Genomic DNA, 17,530 nt, shown 5'->3' on the forward strand with positions numbered 1-17,530 from the left:
TCGTTCCTTCAAAAAAAGCAGTTAAATTGTACTCAATGCTGGACGAAATTTTTTTATCCGTGCCATCTTGAAAGAAAAGCTTAGGAAACTGTAAAAAAACAAAGGTTGATGCGTCAGACTTATTACTAATCTAACACCACATGAAAAACAAGATATCAATGTTCCTTCAATTGAATAAACTAGGAAAAGTAAGCGTACGAATTTGATGTATTTTACTACATCCATGTGGAATGTCCAGACACTATGGGTGCACAGCCGCCGTCGTACTATACCGGACAGATCAAGGCGCCCCCCTAGCGGCTTAGTTATAACCTACGTGGCCCGTAAGGAGCAAACATTAAAGGCCTTGGAAGATAGAGGCACTAAGCTATTCGCAGTTGAAAGGCGCACCAACCGGAACATTATAATACTGCACCAACCGCAGGGAAAACGAAAAAATTGCGCTTAAGGAGCAATCGGCTTAAGTACGACGGAGGGTGTACTGCATCAGAGGCAATGAACATGACAACATGGGTCATACCAATCATGACTCGCGTTTTTCGCGAACGCGATGGACGCAATGCTGACGACGCGAACATCATCATCGACGATGACGACACCGCGACCATGGCCGTGGGCATGTTTCGAGGCCCCAAGAACAGCCATCAAAAGCCGCCGTGGTAGCGCCGTGGCTATGGCGTTATGATGCAGGACTGCAGGTAGTGGGTTCGATTCCACCCGGGACGGCCGCATTTAAATGGCGTCGAAATGGAAAAACACTCGCGCACTTGGGTTTACTTCGCCCATGTGAGAACTGCAGGTGGTCAGTATTATTTCGGAGTCCCCCACTAAGGCACGGCGCCTTTCGCACATAAAACCTGAGAACTTAATTTTATCTCAACAACCATGGCCCACGGCAAACGACTGCGGAAGCAATAATGAATGGAAGGAGCCGATGCTTTAGCTTGTCATCATCATCGACGACGAACGACAGCATAACCGCGGGTACACATGTTTTCCGCAGTTTCATTCTGACTGCGTTCTCGTATATTTAATTTTTTTCTTCACACAAAGATTTTAGTCTGTAAGGCCCCGCATCTAAAGTGTTAATTCCCTTCTTTTTTGTATCCGCTTAATTTACCCACCCGATTAAGTACCCATCACCTCCTGTGGGTAGGCGCGACGACCAATCGGATCAATAAACAAAACATGACCAACATATTTGAGACCGCGACAACAAACACCAGCACGACCAACAATGGCAGCAACCGCCAAAAGAAAAAAAAGGATGAAAAAAAAAACCGGTGACGGCAACAAAAACAAATAGAAGAGCCGTTGCGCTAGCCCCTTGTTTGTTTACGTGCTTGTCCCAGCTCACTACAACTGTGCTAGAAAACGAGAACAGGTCGTTCCTGACACAGTAAAGCGACCTGAAGGAAGCACACAAGGCAGCTCCGCTGGCAGGATCTAAGTTTAAAACACATGCACACAAGTGTATACAAGTTCAGCACTGATTTTGGAAACGCTGTGTCACTGACTAGTGGAAGAAACCTCACACACCGGGGCAAAACAATGGCTGCCAACGTGACGTGTGCCGATGACGTAGCAGGTACAAGGACTCGACGGGCTGGTCTTCACTTCCCGGTCTGCTGACAAGGGCGCTCGGAGCGCCGCAAGACACTCACTCATTGGAATTTCGCACACCGCTTGGTTAGGTTCCCTAAGTTGTTTGAGTTTACCGCAAGGCCTAACGTTGCAACTATGAATGTTCCGAGTCTTCTGAGCTGCGTCATTCTTGTTTCAGTACTCTCCCGGTCACGCGGTAAGTTTGTTATGTCTTTCCATTTGTATTGCCGACATTTCTCAACCATGTTGAAAACAGAGCTTTTCACACTGAAATGATTAGCTCACATGTCATCAGGTGAGTTCTTTCCCCAGGGAAGTGTGCGTGTCGCGCTGTAGTCGTAAAATTGTCCTTTTCCACATTGCGTTTTTGTATTTCTTTTGTAGTTGTCGCTAGGTAATATACCAGTGGCTTCAAGGACTACTCGAATTCGTCAGGACAATGCTGTTGGATCTCAGTAATTAACTTTACGGGTAAACATAATTGATCCCTGCAGAGATAGAGGAATCTTAGATAAGCACTGGTTACCTCTTTCGTTACCAGCGTACGCTAATGAAATATATCTATTTTTTGTAAAATTAAGGAAGTAGTTAATCGTGAAGCCGGCTACTGAAATGATGTTCAGGCTACATAGCCGCTCATCAATGGATATCCGAGATAAATGTTTTCAAGCTTGGGGTGAAGTGCATTCGCATTGCACCTAATATTTTTACAGAATACCTTGCTCTCGCTGCGCCAAACAATGCAACGCTATGTGTCACTGTATTTGATGAACGATTTCTAAACAAATATTTAAGTATTCCTGCTAACCAGAGATATGGTGAGCGTTGACCGAATCCAATTTTTAAATTTTAACGCTCTGAATGGCTTACATAATTAGCTTTTGGTTCACGAATTTTAAGTTCTGTATTGTTAAGACAGTGATTACTGCGCTAATTCTAATGTCTGCGGGCATGGGTGTTACTGTCGCAGAAAACCTCATTGGGCTATTTTTAATTACCGAGTCTTCACGAAGACATTGCATATTAGATCAAAACCTTGTAAAAAAAACTTAGGAAATAGCGTAAATATGTCTTATCTGCGCACGCCAGGTTTCATTATTAGTTTGTGAGACCGAGCACACAGGCCCGACTTGCATTGCGAAAGGATGAAGTTGAATAATATTGTGGTTGTTCATGCGATAAGAATAATAATGAGATCGCCTTCTGCGTCTGAATAATGCAGCTGCGATTTTCTCTGTAGCGCAGTGTGACAACGTCCTGTTGCCAAACGTTGGAGGTCTATCACAGGTAAGGGCAGAGGCAACGTCATGATATTTGACTAAAAACAAAAGTAACGCCGTTTACTTTTCGTTCACAGTGTCTCGATACGAGGTTAGGTGACTGTGGCACGAATGCTGTAAGTTCCTGATTTGCTTTTTCTGCAGTCGTGACTGGAGGACATCTAAATCTTCGCAGAAGTTTGTAATATTTTCTTATTTTTTGCAGCAAAGGCTAGAAGAAGACCTGGAGCAATTTTTTGATGTAAGTACACTAATATGTTTTGCGTTTCAAATTTACATAATACCTTATTTCTTGTTTAGCTGACACATTGATTTTGGGCCATCTGCGGACGCCTTGTAGCACGAAGTACAATATTTTAATGTTTGTGCTTTTTGTTGCTGTCCGCCAAATGATCGCAGGATGATACACAGATCCTTGCTTCATTCCGTGCGTGGGATATTTAGGACATCATACGGGTGCCAGTTAATGAAGAGTAAAGGGGCAGAAAAAATCCGACATTCCCATAACAGCCATATTAAATAATCAGATATAATCATGCCAGTAGTATAACACCGGAGTAGTTGGTCTTTCATCATGTTAAACGGGGCCAAACGAGACAAAGAAAGTAAAAAAGAAAAAAAAAGAAAGAAAGGGAGATGTATATACGCGGTGGGCTCTAACGGTGCTGCATTGCGCAGAAACTAGCTATCGCGCAATGTTGCACTAAGACTCTAGCCGGAATGCACAAAACAACTGTCGTTGCGCATGTTAAACTAATACTGATAGAGGTTGGTCCCCGGCCGAAACGTTGAAAATAAGTTTGCTTTGTTTTTCAATGCGTATTTCTTGAAATAACTGTAGGGTTGCTAGGAACCTTTCCGGCGTAATCAGCGACGGTTGGAAAAATGGCCGACGACTCAAGAAGCAAAAATACTTCAAAATATGCTCAGATTGACGTCCCATTTCTCAAGGATGCTCTGTAATATTGCCTTTCAAAAGACAATTTGGTAAATATTGGTTTGGGTGGGAATTGAACCTGTGCCAGTGGGTTCACTTAAATCGCCTTGCAATTCACCTTGAGGTGAATTATAGTGAAGTGAATTAAAATTAACACAAGGTACAGTAAGGTTACTTAAGGTGGGATGAAGTGAATTAAGGTGAAGTGAAGTGTTTGAAGAGTTATTAAAGTGGATTAAGGTGGATTATAGATGGTACAACATAGAGGAAGGTGGATTAAGATAGAGTTTTGAAGTTGCAGTAAGGTGTCTTAAGGCGGAATACAGTGAATTAAGGTGAAGTAAAGGGAATGAAGGTGAATTAATGTAGATTAGGGTGGCTCACATAGGGATATTTGAGTGAGTGTCAACATTTTTAGCCGCACCAAAGCTTTAAAAATGGACTGTGGCAGGTAGCACAATTCTAACCATTGACATAACAAATGAGGTGGCCATTAACTGTACGAGAAATCAAAGAACAATTACCATAATTACGTCAACTAACTTTCAATTAATTACCTTACGGGACATCTCCAGTCCACGAATCGTAGCTATACTCCGTTCCATACATAGCAGTCAACGCAGTGGAGGCTAGAGAGACTTCCTGCGGTGTCTTCGTTCGCACTTGTATATAGTTCGATGTTTTTCAACACGTACTGTGCGACTGTCCAGCATATATGCTGGAGCGAAGGACGTTAGACAGCTTCCTAGCCAGCGTTGGCAGACAACTACTGTCGGAGGAAGCTATCCTCGGCCCATGGCCCGACACTGCAGTTTCAGTGCGTGCAACAAAAGTATTGTTGAAGTTCCTGCAGGACACCAAGCTCGACGAGCGGCTCCAGCGAGACAACTGTCTCATGTACATAAGCACTCACCACTTCTCTTATCATCATCATCATCCATCCCAATACTTTCACTCCCCTTCCCTTTTCCCCAGTGCAGAGTAGCAGACTAGAACGCAATAGCTCAGGTCGACCTCTCTGTCTTTCCTATCAATAAGTTCTATTCATTCATACGATGTTTTTCGACCGCAATTTCGCGCAATATTTTAATGTGGGCTCAGTATGAATGAGACAAGTTTTAATGCTTAGAAACAAACACACTGTGATATACGGCTGCTAATGCGCTGTTCTAAATCATTTTTATTTTTGTTGTTCTTTTCGAGTTTTTTTTATTTGCAACCTGTTGCGAGGAAACTGAAGTGCATGCTCGCGCGAGGGAACGCTGCTGGCGCGCAGCGAAGCAGGGGCGGAACGCGCGGAGTGATACATTTTCTTGACCGAACTTCTTACGTAGCTTCCACAGCGTTGACTACTATGTATGGAGCGGAGTATAGTGAGTATTCAAGTGACATTGACGACGAAATATGGATGCCGTGCTTCGCTGCAGGGAACGCATCTTCATAGGTTCGGTCCCGTTGGAGCTGCGAAAACTGTCATTTTAGTTTCAAGAAGAGATGTAAGGACGTGATATGGGAGATTGAGTGTACGACGCTGGCGTAGAACAAATGACATAACAATGTGTAGACGATTAGCAAAACAGGAACAAGGTGAAAGCAGGAGCCAACGTTTCGACAAGTGGACGTGTTTCTTCAAGGATTGCTTCAAGGATTGTTCAAGGACTGTTCAAGGAATGTTGAAGGATTTTTCAAGGTCAGCTTTGAAGAAGACAAGTCCACTTGTCGAAACGTGCGCTTCTGTTTTCTCTGGATAACAATGTGTAGTCTTTCATGACGTAGAAGTGTTCACTTTTATTTGCAGTGCATGTTTGACGAGTTGCCCCGCATCACTGAACCTGCCGCAGCGCTCTTCAATCTCGAGGGCCTCTACCAAGCGGTGCTCTCCGAGCTCCAACTGCGTGAGTTACGCTTCTTCGTTTCCGCCCCCAGGTTTCGCGGCCATTGATGAAAACAACTTCGCGTGAATCACAGTAGGAAGTGCATCGGAAGCTGAAAACAACTTTTGCCTACCCCTTTCCTCAGCGGAGACAATAAGAGGCTAAACCTCCCTTCTTAAATTTTGCGACCAAAATATCAGTGCCGACAGCGTCGGAATTGAGTTGCATATTTCGGTCTAGTTCGTCCGCTGTCGTGCAGAAAATGACTCCAGAGAATTCCACTTTGAGTGCTTGTATGCCTTCAAATGCAAGGTAATCCTCCCTTAAAGCCGAGCGCATAACAAGCAGTGGGAAAACGCTGCGAAAAAAATTGGTGACGTTGCGAGAAGCTGGTGCGGGGATTTAAGTGCGGTGTCGCCACATTTATTTCATTTTTTTGCATCATTTATGGCTCCTCAAGCGTCCTCGCTCTCTCTTGTCTCTCCAGTAATCACTTGCGAATAGTCGATCCTTCTACGAAGCTCCAGCTACAAGGCCTCCCCAGCGACTAAGCCAAATTATTGTGTCACTTGTGGATGGGTGCGGAATTCACGAAGACCTATTCGCTCCTCATTGGAATGAGTGACAGATCTTCGTCAGACATTTGATTCTGCGATGAGTGTGTTGAAGGTCTCTGCATCTGCACTTGCTGTGACGCCTGGCTCCTACTCTTCACTGCGTTTAAATCGAATCCTTTCAAAATCTTTCTGGTGACCAAATTACTTGGACCGTGACGACATGTCTCACAAACCCAGGAAGTGTCCTGATTTTTCAAGCAATCGTAACTTCCTAACGTATTGTCATCACGCATGCACATGAATTGTGGATTGTTACACTTGCATGGCAATATTTTGTTGAATATGATCGATTTGAGTGGTCACAAGCTCGTTTGATGCCACAAGGATGCAGATTAGGCACATCCATGTAGTACCCGTCATTCCTATTGTGTACTGGCTCTATTTGACCATAACTGGCCCTCGCGCAAAAAATCAATCAATCAATCAATCAATCAATCAATCAATCAATCAATCAATCAATCTCATGATGCTTTCAATCTGTCAATCAATCGCTCCCATGATGCCTGCTGCGCAGCGTTTTCAGATCCCGTATATGTCTTTATTTATTTATATGAATGCACGAATACATTCAATGCCCGAAGGCATTACAGAAGGAAGCCCTGAAGAAAAGTACATGTCATAAGCTGCTGTACATCGAAAAATCTTCAATGGCAGATTTAACGTGGAAACCTTGAGAATGGCGACGACAAGGTGGGGAGGTCGGTAAATTCATTGCCTGTATTCGGACACTAATGCCTGCCAGTAATGCCAGATTTCTCTTTGGCAATTGTTGTGGGAGATTCTAAGCTTCTTTCACGCCCTTCCCGCAGCGGTCAACGTGAGTTCCGTGGCGACCCTCCTGTGCTACCGCCTCAACTTCTCCCTGGAGGCCTGCGCGCAGCCTGCAGTGTCGGCAGACGCTCGCTGCGGCTCCCTCCTCAGCGTGTTCTTTCCTTCGTCCTTCGCAGTGCGCCAGGCAAGACGAGCTTTGCATATTTATCCTATTTATTTAGTGCCTTTCGGTCCTTTTCTTTAGTCGGTCCTGTTTTTTAGTACCTTTCTGCACACCTTTCGGTCCAAGCAGAGGGGCAATAGAATGCATACAAACAAAAGAACAAATTAGGAACAAGCAAGTGCAAATTTATGCAATGTTTAGTCACATTGTGTCTGTAAACTGCCGTTCCAGTCTGATATTGTTCTGGCGAAAAATGGAAAATTTAGACGTGTCAGTTGGAGCATAATACTGTGTTATTGAGTCCGGATGATGCTGTCTTGTGTGCCGTGTTATTGCAGGCAGTATGTAAGTCGATGGTTTCATTTCGAGCCTGTTTTTGAGATGTTAGCTTTGAGGAAGACGTTTTTGCTCTCGTTCTCTTGCCATTCCCGTATTGAAATGCATGCGAAGCAATAATAAATAAAGCTGTAATTATTCAGCAGCGTCATAAACTATACGGAAAATTCCTTGTTTATATGAAGCAAGACGTTAAAAATGAATGACAGTCACAAGACCTCTGTTTAGGTTGTGAAAGGTTGAGAAACAATCACGAAGAAGTCCAAGGAAAGAAAAAAGATGCTAGAAACGGATCGATATAAAATGTGTTTAAGATCCGTTACTACTGGATGTCGAAAATCACTTTCTAGACTGTTTAGAGCGCACAGACTTAACTCATGGCACTTGGTATTAAACTAGGTAGTTAGCAAGTGAATGGAGCTTTTTGCGAATTGATTTAACCGAACAACTAGATACAAACAGCTTGCACGGTGTCATACCGGGTTTAATCTTGCTGGGCACTGTTAGTAAGCAGAAAGTGGCATTATCCTGGCACCGACGCATTTCGATTTCTCCCCAGTGTTATGGCAGGATGATTGCAGTGATATCTGACACGAAAGAGTGAACCCAATAGTGAAAAGACGAATGCTTTGCACATAACAATCCAGTTCCGCTTTACATCCTGATAAAAAGTTCGATGGGTCATAGAGTAATGCTGGCTCAAACCATGGGGCTTCATCTGGAATTCGGTGTTAAAGTGTCGACATTCCTCCTGGCGGAGTATTCAGAGACAGCTCTGTAGCACTATGTTGGAGGTCAAGATTAGGACTCGTCAAGCAAGAGCGAAAAGTGGGCTTGGTGGCATACCCCCACCCCCCCCTCCTAACTTCAAAGGGCAGGCCCTTGATTTGAACATTATAACAGCGCTAACACAAGCATTCACAAAGGAACAAGGACGAGATACAAGCGCTTGAGTCTCGTCCTTGCTCCTTTGTGGATGCATATGTTAGCGCTGTTATAATTTTCAAATCAAGTATGCACCAACTCACCCCGAAAGAAACTTTAATAAGGGCAGGCCCGTGATCGTCATCATAGTCAGAAGGCAAGTTCCTCTTTCTACCACCAGGTAGGCCCTTTCCCCATCTTACTCAGCCAAGATAGCGAAACCCCGCGCGGTGACCGACCAATTCGTGGGTAACCGAATTCTATCGAACGTCTTAGCTCTGGGCGCAAAACAAAGATGGAACACATAGCCGGCGACACAACGCAATGCGTTGAGGGATAAGATGCACAAACCGCACCAACTTGTCCAACAGCGTGTGCTGACTGCACTGCAAATTCTATTGTCACTGCGGATGTCAACGCGGCTGATATACTACCATCGTCCAAATATTATTGAGTCGCAAATCATGATGGACTGGGAATGAATGTGTGAAAGTTACGTAATTTTTAATTCCGAGGTACCGCAGACTCCACTCAAAGTCAGCGTCGTTCCTTTGCGCTTTTTTAGCGAGTACTCGTAACTAAAGGGTAATTATATGTGCAGTTAGTGTACAGCCAATCATGTAGCTTTTTTTCTTAAAGTGAACGCAGTTATTCTGTCAAAGCACATCCTCAAGTTAATTATCGGCTGCAAGAATCATTAGGAAAGAACAAAAAAAGCATACCTCCACCGTTATCGATGAAACGCGGTACGTTGAATATCCCCTTAAACACGCTAGTGGATTCAGTAAAGAGGTCGCGCTTAGCGATACCTCCCAGTATGGAGAAAAAAAAGGAAGTCACACACCGTGAGCAGAGGGTTCAATTTACCGGTAGCTCAACGGCCATGCTTGTTCCCGTGACGCTATCTGGACAGAACTGGCGCGAGAAAGTCACGTACACAAATGGCGTTATTGCGTAAATTGCGCTGCTTAGGTTGCACACACAGCGACACTGACACCTGACCCGAGTGTAAAGGTGGATGGTAGGGCAATAAGGTTACCTTGGTTTCAGCATCTATCGCGCAAATCACTGCACACAATGCTGTACGCCTTCACTGAGGTATGTGGTCACGCAAGTATAGTCGATTAGGCGGAAGATATGGTTGACGCGGGTTTAGGTTTTTCTTATAGACCAACGAAACACGACGTTTTACGCATGACCTACTAGGCGAACGTCGCTTATTATGCATGTAGCGGAAAGAAGGCGCTTGATATCAACCATGCACATTTTCGGTTTTCTGTTGCCGATTTCTGCGTACGGTAGACATTTTGCTCCAGACTCATGCATTTTCATGGGTCTTAATTGAGTACAATTGCTTTTTCGAAAGCTTTTTTTTTTCGTTAACGTGTTCATGTTGATGGACATTATGTCCTGGCTCATTGCATGTGTTTTTTTTTCAGTGCGTCCATAGATCTGCTCTGATTTGCTTCGAAGGTGACCAACCCAAGGTAAGATTTTCTTCTTCTTAGTTTGCTGTACACTCAAATCCCACATGAATCAAGCCTGACTGCCACGCAAAAAAAGAAAAAAAAGCAGACAAACAAACAAAAATACACCAAATTGTATATGTTCTAAATATTATCTGATAATTAATGAACTGCTGTTGAACGCTGTTGATCGAATGATTTGCTAGGTGACCATTATTATGCTTGCACCTGGCGAGGCGGGCATAGAGATTGGACCACTTTAATCTAAAATGAGCTATTTGTACTGTTTATTTATCACATATAAGTTTCTCTTTGATTCTACTTGGCTCATTGAGAAAGCAAACACGTTTCTTTTGTGGTTGATTACAAGGAAACAGATGGAACTAGAATACGACCATGTGGATTCTAGAGAGATGCAATCTTTTAGCTGGCTTTACAGATTTCAAGCAAGCGAGCAGAAATGCAAGGCGCATGGTCAGCCACGTGTTCAATACAGGAGTGTTACAACCAGGGAACTTTTAAACCTGCTGTATGGCGAATGGTGCCATATTCGCTTTCTCGAGTCATTCAGACAGCGCGCGGCTACCCTCTGATCCATTTACATTACTCAAGATGGCGAATGTAGTGTAATAGGCGAATGCCATTATGCCTGGCATGGCATGTCATTTTGTCAGTTGTAGATTTGTCATCCGGTATTGTTTATTATGTTGTTTATGTTGTTAAAATAATCTTTTCAGGAATTTCTTAAACGAGAACTTCTTCCCGGAGCCAACTCCAATTGTCATATTCAATTAGGGGTGAAAAGCTATAATACTCTCGTTATAGAACTCCTGAAGTCATTATCAGAAAGAAACTTGATGCATTTAAGAAAAAAAAAAGCCTTAGTACACCAACTGTAGGACCAAAAATTTGGCTGTGGGCCTGATATGTTTCGCGAAAATTTCCAAAGCTTGGCGGCGCCCCTCTCCTTAAAAAAAAGCGAAAATTAAACTAACTAAAGTAGGGGGTTTTACGTGCCGAAACCACTTTCGCATTATGAGGCATGCCGTAGTGGAGGACTCCGAAAATTTCGACCAGCTGGGGTTCTTTAACGTGCACCTAAGTCTAAGTGCACGAGTGTTTTCGCATTTCGCCCCCATCGAAATGCGGCCGCCGTGGCCGGGATTCGATCCCGCGACCTTGTGCTCAGCAGCTCAACACAATAGCCACTGAGCAACCACAGCGGGCAAAAAAAAAGTGAAGCACAAAGTGTACAAATACGTGTCTCAGTTCCCCCCAAAAAGATATCGCAGTTCTGTAAACTCCGTCTGTTAGAGTATCTGTTGCCGAGAATTTGAACATGAGTTTTCATCTTTCGAAAAACTGTTACAATATTTACAAAGCTTTTGTAAACGTCTTACTCATGAGTGGTATATTACGCAGTTGTGTGCAATGCATTATTTTGTACGCTTTAGATATCTCAACAGCTACGGGATCACAGAATTTCGATCTGGATTTGTATCGCCGAACTACAGAGTTATACACTTCCTGCTGATTTTTAATACTTTGAAAATTTCAAAAACTTTTACCAAAGCATTGACAACGAAAACAAACATTTACTTTTATAGCCGGTAGGATTAAACTGTTTCTTTTAAATGCCACAAATCGCACCAAATTCGGCGCAGTGGACGCTGAGAAATACATGTAAAACAAAAAAAATCACTTTATGACACAGCCACCGGATAAATTTGTATGAAGTTTGTTTACTATGGGGACAAGCTTAAATTCTAGTGACAGCGGGCAGCATAATTTTGATTCAAAGCTTGGAATTGTTTATAAAAAGTTCGAATCTCGGCAAGTTAAAAATAATACAGGCAAAAGTTTACAAATTTGTAACTCTGTACGAAAAACAGATATCGTAATTTTGTAAACTCCATCCGCTTGAGCATCTACAGAAGACAAGTTTAATATATAAATTCACCGCTTACGTAACATTTTCACAATGATCACATGGGTTTTGCAAATGTCTTAAAAACTAGCGGCATATTCCGGAGCGGTATATATCATATCAATTCGTTCTCTTTAGATGTTTTATCAGGTTCAGTTTCCAGAAATGTGATATCGTCTTCTTTTTAATGCTAAGCTCTGAAGTTGTTAACTTGACAGCCGACGTGTTTAACATTTTGTAATCTTGAAGAATATTTCCTAAATATTGAACGGCCTCCACAATAAATCTGCTTCCTAAATTTAACAGGTCTACCTTTTTTTTCTTACCTGCAACAAATGTAATCAGGTCTGGTGCAGTGGTTGCTCAGAAAAATGATTTCTCCGTTTCCATGCATTTAAATAGAAGTGCCTGACGTGAATCTTCTTTGCTAGCACTGCTACAACAGTCATTCTTTTTACTTAAGTCCATGCTATTTCTCTTTTTTTTTCCAGGAGAGGACGATAAAGGCACTCTTCGGTATGCTGACGGTAGGTAAAAGTTGCGCTGAAAACGAGTCACTTGCAAAACATGTCATAAGAAGCCAACAAACATTGACTCCAAGGACAACATAGGGGAAATAACTTGTGCTTAATAAATGAAATAAAGAAACGATGAATTGATGGAAATGAAAGTGGATGAAAAAACAACTTGCCGCATGTGGGGAACTTTCGCACCATGGGATCGTTCCCCATCTGCGGCAAGTTGTTTTTTCATCCACTTTCATTTCCATTAATTTATCGTTTCTTTATTTCATTTATTAAGTACAAGTAATTTCCCCTACGCTGTCCTTGGTGCCAGTGTAAGTTGGCTCCTTATGATATGACTAATGAAAATCGGGCCCCTCGGTTAACCCCGTTTGTTTATTGTTTATTGCAAAGCATGTCTAAGATGATTCAGTCAGTTAAATGTTTCGTTTTTCTTTCTTTCTTGTAATATAAATTTACTTTCCAAGCAGACGTCAGGCGTTTAAGTTTTCGACTGCCTGGTGAAGAGAAACGTTTTTAATTTAAATCATATACTTCATACTGGCAGTATACCAACTTTACCAAATCTAAAACATATATGCCTTCTGGGACTCGACAAGAAGCTTTGAGCTCAAACGCAGACCGTGCAATTTATGGCCATCGGTGCCGTGCTTTGCAGGATAAATATCACCCTGCGTCCTCAGCAGTTGTTTATGAACCACTTCTGTAAACTTTACCTCGATCGATGTTATCTTAGACCTTGAATAAAAGTAACCAATGCATGAGAAACAAAGGGGATGTTGATATTATTTAGAATAAAATCTTGGCTGCTATCTTCAAATATACAGATGTTCACCATTACATAAAATTTACCAAGTAAACTGGCTACCACTACCAATGATGAGCAAGACATGAGAACGGTCGGCTTCTCCATGTGATGATATATAGTGAGCCAATTTAAACAATAGTTTTTTATAGCGAGTTGTGTACTCACACAAAGACTGGTTTCGCAGCAGCGCAAAACCACTTCCTAAATACCTTTACCAGTCTTTCGCCAGTGTTATATGTGTCATAAGACGTTTTACGAGAACACTACTAATAATTTACCACTTATCGGAGCTTCGATTCTAACTGTCGTATTCTTATAAGCAACATCCACAATATAGAAGGATTTACTCATAATAACTAAAGGGCACGAAAAACAATGTAGTTTACAAAACAGAGTTAATTGTCGTTCCGTATTACTGGGAATTACAGCACAAACAAGTCATTTCCTGTCCTTGTCCTGGTGCACGATTTGTATCACAGTCCAAAACAAGGGTTAAATAAAGCAGTGCATATTCTTTCGTCACTCAGTCATTCGTTTGTGAACATACGCTGATTTGTATTTTAAAATTGAGGTGTACACACGAACATGGAGGCCTGAAGTAATCGACAGTGGAAGAATGAGAGAAGCCATCTTTTGGGACGACGACGACGACGATGACAACAACAACAACAACAACAACAACAACAACAACAACAACAACAACAACAACAACAACAACAAAAAGAAGATATTTATTTGTTGTGATGACTTGTCCGCCTCATCCATCTCAATGCAGTAATAAATTGGTCGTCGCCAGGGCTCCAGGTTGACTCATACTATACGTTCATCCACTACTTATGTAGGCCTTTATTTATTCGCATATCATAGCTAAAAAGCCCCCGGTGGGACGTCACATGTTGGTTGTTGCAGTACATGTAATGCGAAGGAAGGCCAGACAGAGATGTAGGCTTTAAACAAAGGGTGGTCCGCCAGGAGGGCGACGTTGCTGCTATTAACGCTTCGTTTGCACAAGTTGCACATAACAACTGTGGGGGATTGGCCAAGAATTTGGGGGTTTGCGCAAAATCCTCTGTGCTTGGAGTGCGACTGCTCATCACTTGTCTTTGTCTTTGTCTCTCTAATAGTGGCAGTGATAGCGCTTCCTTAGTTATTGTGCAAAACTGTGAGGGTTGTCCTCAACTCTCGCAGTGCGTCTTCGAAGGTGCCCCTGAGAATATCAGACCACGACTGGCGCGCTCCCTGGCCTGTCCACTGGTACAACTACTGAGGCTCGCTCTGAAGGAGTTCGCCGAGGTGATCACGTGGCCCCTCTTCGCCGAGCAGGTCCGGGACTCGGTGGAACAGTTGGCCACGCTGCTACTTCACTTGGCCAACTGCCAGAACGGTGAGCAAAGGACATATTTTTTTTAACATCGATGCTCATTCGTCGAGCCCATATCTGAGTTTAAATTAACCCGTTGAGCTAAATAAAATTTGAGATTTTCCACCAACTAATACGGCGCATCACGACCATTACGGCCACTTTAAATGAGGCAGGAAGCATAACATATTCGGAAAATCAGGTTTCAGTGCTGATTAAAGAATTGAGGGCGTTCCAAATTAGTTCCTCTCTTCACCTACTAGTCTTTCCATTTCGTCGCGATGTCATAGGCCTGGTGTAGCGGTGATGATATCGTTTCAAGCACCACCCACGGCTCCTGTCAACCACCAGCAGTACGCGAACAAGCGATTTAAGGGGCCGGCAAACAGGACAATGCTTCACGCTAGAATTAGTATAAGGAAATGGGTCACTGCGATCGCACAACCACCGTGAGGATCACATGTACGCTTTTACGATTTAACTGAGCTTCACTGGAGAGACGCGGAGCGGTTTACTTATTATTTCCGTTGTCGTTGGATCGCGAGGTGAGTGCTGCACCGAGGATTTTCGCTTTCTCTTCAAAACCATGGAATTTCTTTTTTCGGCAATACGCTACAATATCGAGGCGTTTTAAAAGCTACAGGCTCCCAGGGACGCACTGTCATACTCCTATTCTTCAAACAAAGTGGTCAAATCGGGCTAGACGTAAGGTTCACTTGTTTCTTCAAGGTTTCTAAAACGTTAAGTCCTATAGGGATATGTGCCAGTGACCCCCGAGTGCTTCGTTAAGTCAAAATGCTCTTACAGTCCAGCTTTCTTTTAAAGGGCCCCCTCACCACGCTCGCACAACGCAGACATGTTAGCATGCAGCGTAGCTCACGCGCTGACGATCGTGTCAGCAAAGCATTGAACCATTGCAGGGCGCAAGAACAGCGTAAATTTCAAGCGAAAGCCCGCGCACCCTTCTTTCTTGAGAAGCCCCACTTACTGCCGCAGAATCGAGTTCACACGCACAAACGCCTTTACGTCAGACGCACCGCCTGCAACGTCACCGATTATGGCACGTGACTATGTTTATTCATCCAACGCAGAAGGCGCAAAACTGCCCCACGATTTGCGGTGAGCAGCGAAAAAGGAATAGAGAGAGAGAGAAAAAAGGGATACTGGGGGTTTGTGACGTAAACGCGACGAGGCCCTTCCTTCCGGTGTGGGAGAAAGAAATTTCTATATGTATATCCTCCAGTAATGAACGAATTTGAATAATTTTTGGGATAAAACAATGCCTAGGCGGAACTTTGCGAATTGCAGTATCTAACCGAAATTTCTGATAGATCATGGGAAGAGACTCTTCAAGTGCAGCTAAAGTGATCGTTTACCACGCTAGCATCCTTGATACATTGTCGGCTAGCGCAACCGCTGGTTTCAGATTAGGCTCTGGTAATTTAACTGCGACACCCTGCGCCAATGTAATTTCGTCTAAACGACGAATTATTCTCTATTTATTATAGGCGGTGGAAACACTCTGCATGCTTCGTCACAGTAGATCCTCCAACCAACGCGCAAGCTACAGACATCTACCCAATAAGGAACGCCATGGCCATCTGCATTGCCTTCACGATACCCTTGCAGTCTTCGTTCACGTGGCCTCTCGTCATAGCAGCTGCCAGCCAACAATAAGATGCCGCATATACAATGTGAACGACGTCTAATACTTAATGTAATAAAATCTGATATACATTACATAAAGTCTAATAAAATCTAATTAACAACAAGAAGCGTGTTGTCCCGTCTGAGCTCAATTCATCGTAATTAGGAAACCCGTGACATTTTGGTTGGGCCCGCAAGACAGCAAACTTTTATATGTTGTAGATTAATTTAGGTAAACGCCACCTCTCCTATCCTTTGTTAGGCTGATTTACTTCTCAAAGCTTGCAGAAAAAATAGAAAGAAAGTCAGCTCGCGCCATCTTTTATCTTCGCTTCTTATACGGATAGTAAAGGTGCCGGTCACGCTAAGCACGCAGTGCTTGCTGTCATTGTTGATATTAAAGAATGCCGTGTTTCCGCCAAGAACGAGACAGTAATAGCACTTTGACAAACACAGTTATCTAACAGCGCGTCAATCAGCGTCTGTTGCACGTACACAAAAATGATATTGACACGGAATAAGAAGATCTTCTCCAAGAGACCACTGCCTCTTTCTTCATGCTACAATATTTGTGATTACTTTAAGCAAAGAAAAGAGCCCGAGTTTATGAACGGCGCGTTGCTTGCTTTCTTCTTTTCCATAGATATGGCTACCATAACAAGCGGCAGTGCAAGCAGCATCGCTACTACCTTGCCAAGTTCAACTACAGGGACAAACTCCGCAACAGCAACAATGATGTCCTGGACCGATTCTCCGACCCCAGCCAGCACATCCACGAATGCGGGAGGATTTACGACAAACTCCAATGAAGTAACTACAGCAAGCTCGAGCTATCCAGCCACGAGTACAACCTCTAGTACCACAGCATTCTCAATTCGGACTATTACATCTTCTGAGCTGACGACAGGTAGCTCATCCCCAACATTATCACCCCCTTCAACAACGGCATCATCGATGACGTTACCGCTGTCGTCGCAAACGTCGTCACCATATTCGGCACCAACGTCATCAATTCCGTCATCATCGTCGCGGGCGTCCGGGCAGACTTCAACGCAGGGTCCAAGCTCTGCTCCTGCAGAAAACGTCGAGACAGGCACCCCAGCTAGTGTCCCTACGTCTACAACTGCCCCCACGCAAACAGGAAATAACGCTTCAATGACACTTTCAACTATCATAAGCACATCTACGTCGCCTATTCCTTCATCCACTAGTAGTGAGATCACATCGATGCAGCCAACAGAAGCCGGCTCACCGTTTACGGTGACGCGCTGTCCAAGGACCGAAGTCAATA

At 43.4% G+C, this 17,530-nt stretch overlaps 2 protein-coding genes across 2 annotated transcripts in view; one reads left to right on the plus strand and one right to left on the minus strand.

Moving 5' to 3' along the window:
• LOC139049115 (carbohydrate sulfotransferase 8-like) overlaps nucleotides 1-17,311 on the minus strand; it is a 142,575-nt gene extending 125,264 nt beyond the window's left edge. The window contains exon 1 of the mRNA XM_070524338.1: nucleotides 17,204-17,311. Coding sequence (XP_070380439.1) covers nucleotides 17,204-17,263 — 60 coding nt within the window. The 5' untranslated portion in view covers nucleotides 17,264-17,311. The remainder of the gene's footprint in view (nucleotides 1-17,203) is intronic.
• LOC139049120 (uncharacterized) lies at nucleotides 9,518-17,192 on the plus strand. The gene is made up of 5 exons (XM_070524345.1): nucleotides 9,518-9,605; nucleotides 9,947-9,994; nucleotides 12,392-12,427; nucleotides 14,421-14,616; nucleotides 16,101-17,192. Exons 1-5 carry the CDS (start codon nucleotides 9,585-9,587, stop codon nucleotides 16,133-16,135), a joined length of 336 nt encoding a protein of 111 aa, XP_070380446.1. The 5' UTR covers nucleotides 9,518-9,584; the 3' UTR covers nucleotides 16,136-17,192.
• Nucleotides 17,312-17,530: the final 219 nt, after the last annotated feature.

Source organism: Dermacentor albipictus, chromosome 8 (genome assembly GCF_038994185.2).
Source record: "Dermacentor albipictus isolate Rhodes 1998 colony chromosome 8, USDA_Dalb.pri_finalv2, whole genome shotgun sequence".
NCBI lineage: Eukaryota > Metazoa > Arthropoda > Arachnida > Ixodida > Ixodidae > Dermacentor > Dermacentor albipictus.

Excerpts from the sequence above, each read along its gene's own strand:
- LOC139049120 (XM_070524345.1), top strand. The coding sequence starts at position 9,585 with ATGCTGTACGCCTTCACTGAG. Across the intron at positions 12,428-14,420 it reads CACTCTTCGGTATGCTGACG|TGCGTCTTCGAAGGTGCCCC; the intron begins GTAGGTAAAAGT and ends CAACTCTCGCAG. Across the intron at positions 14,617-16,100 it reads CTTGGCCAACTGCCAGAACG|GCGGTGGAAACACTCTGCAT; the intron begins GTGAGCAAAGGA and ends TATTTATTATAG.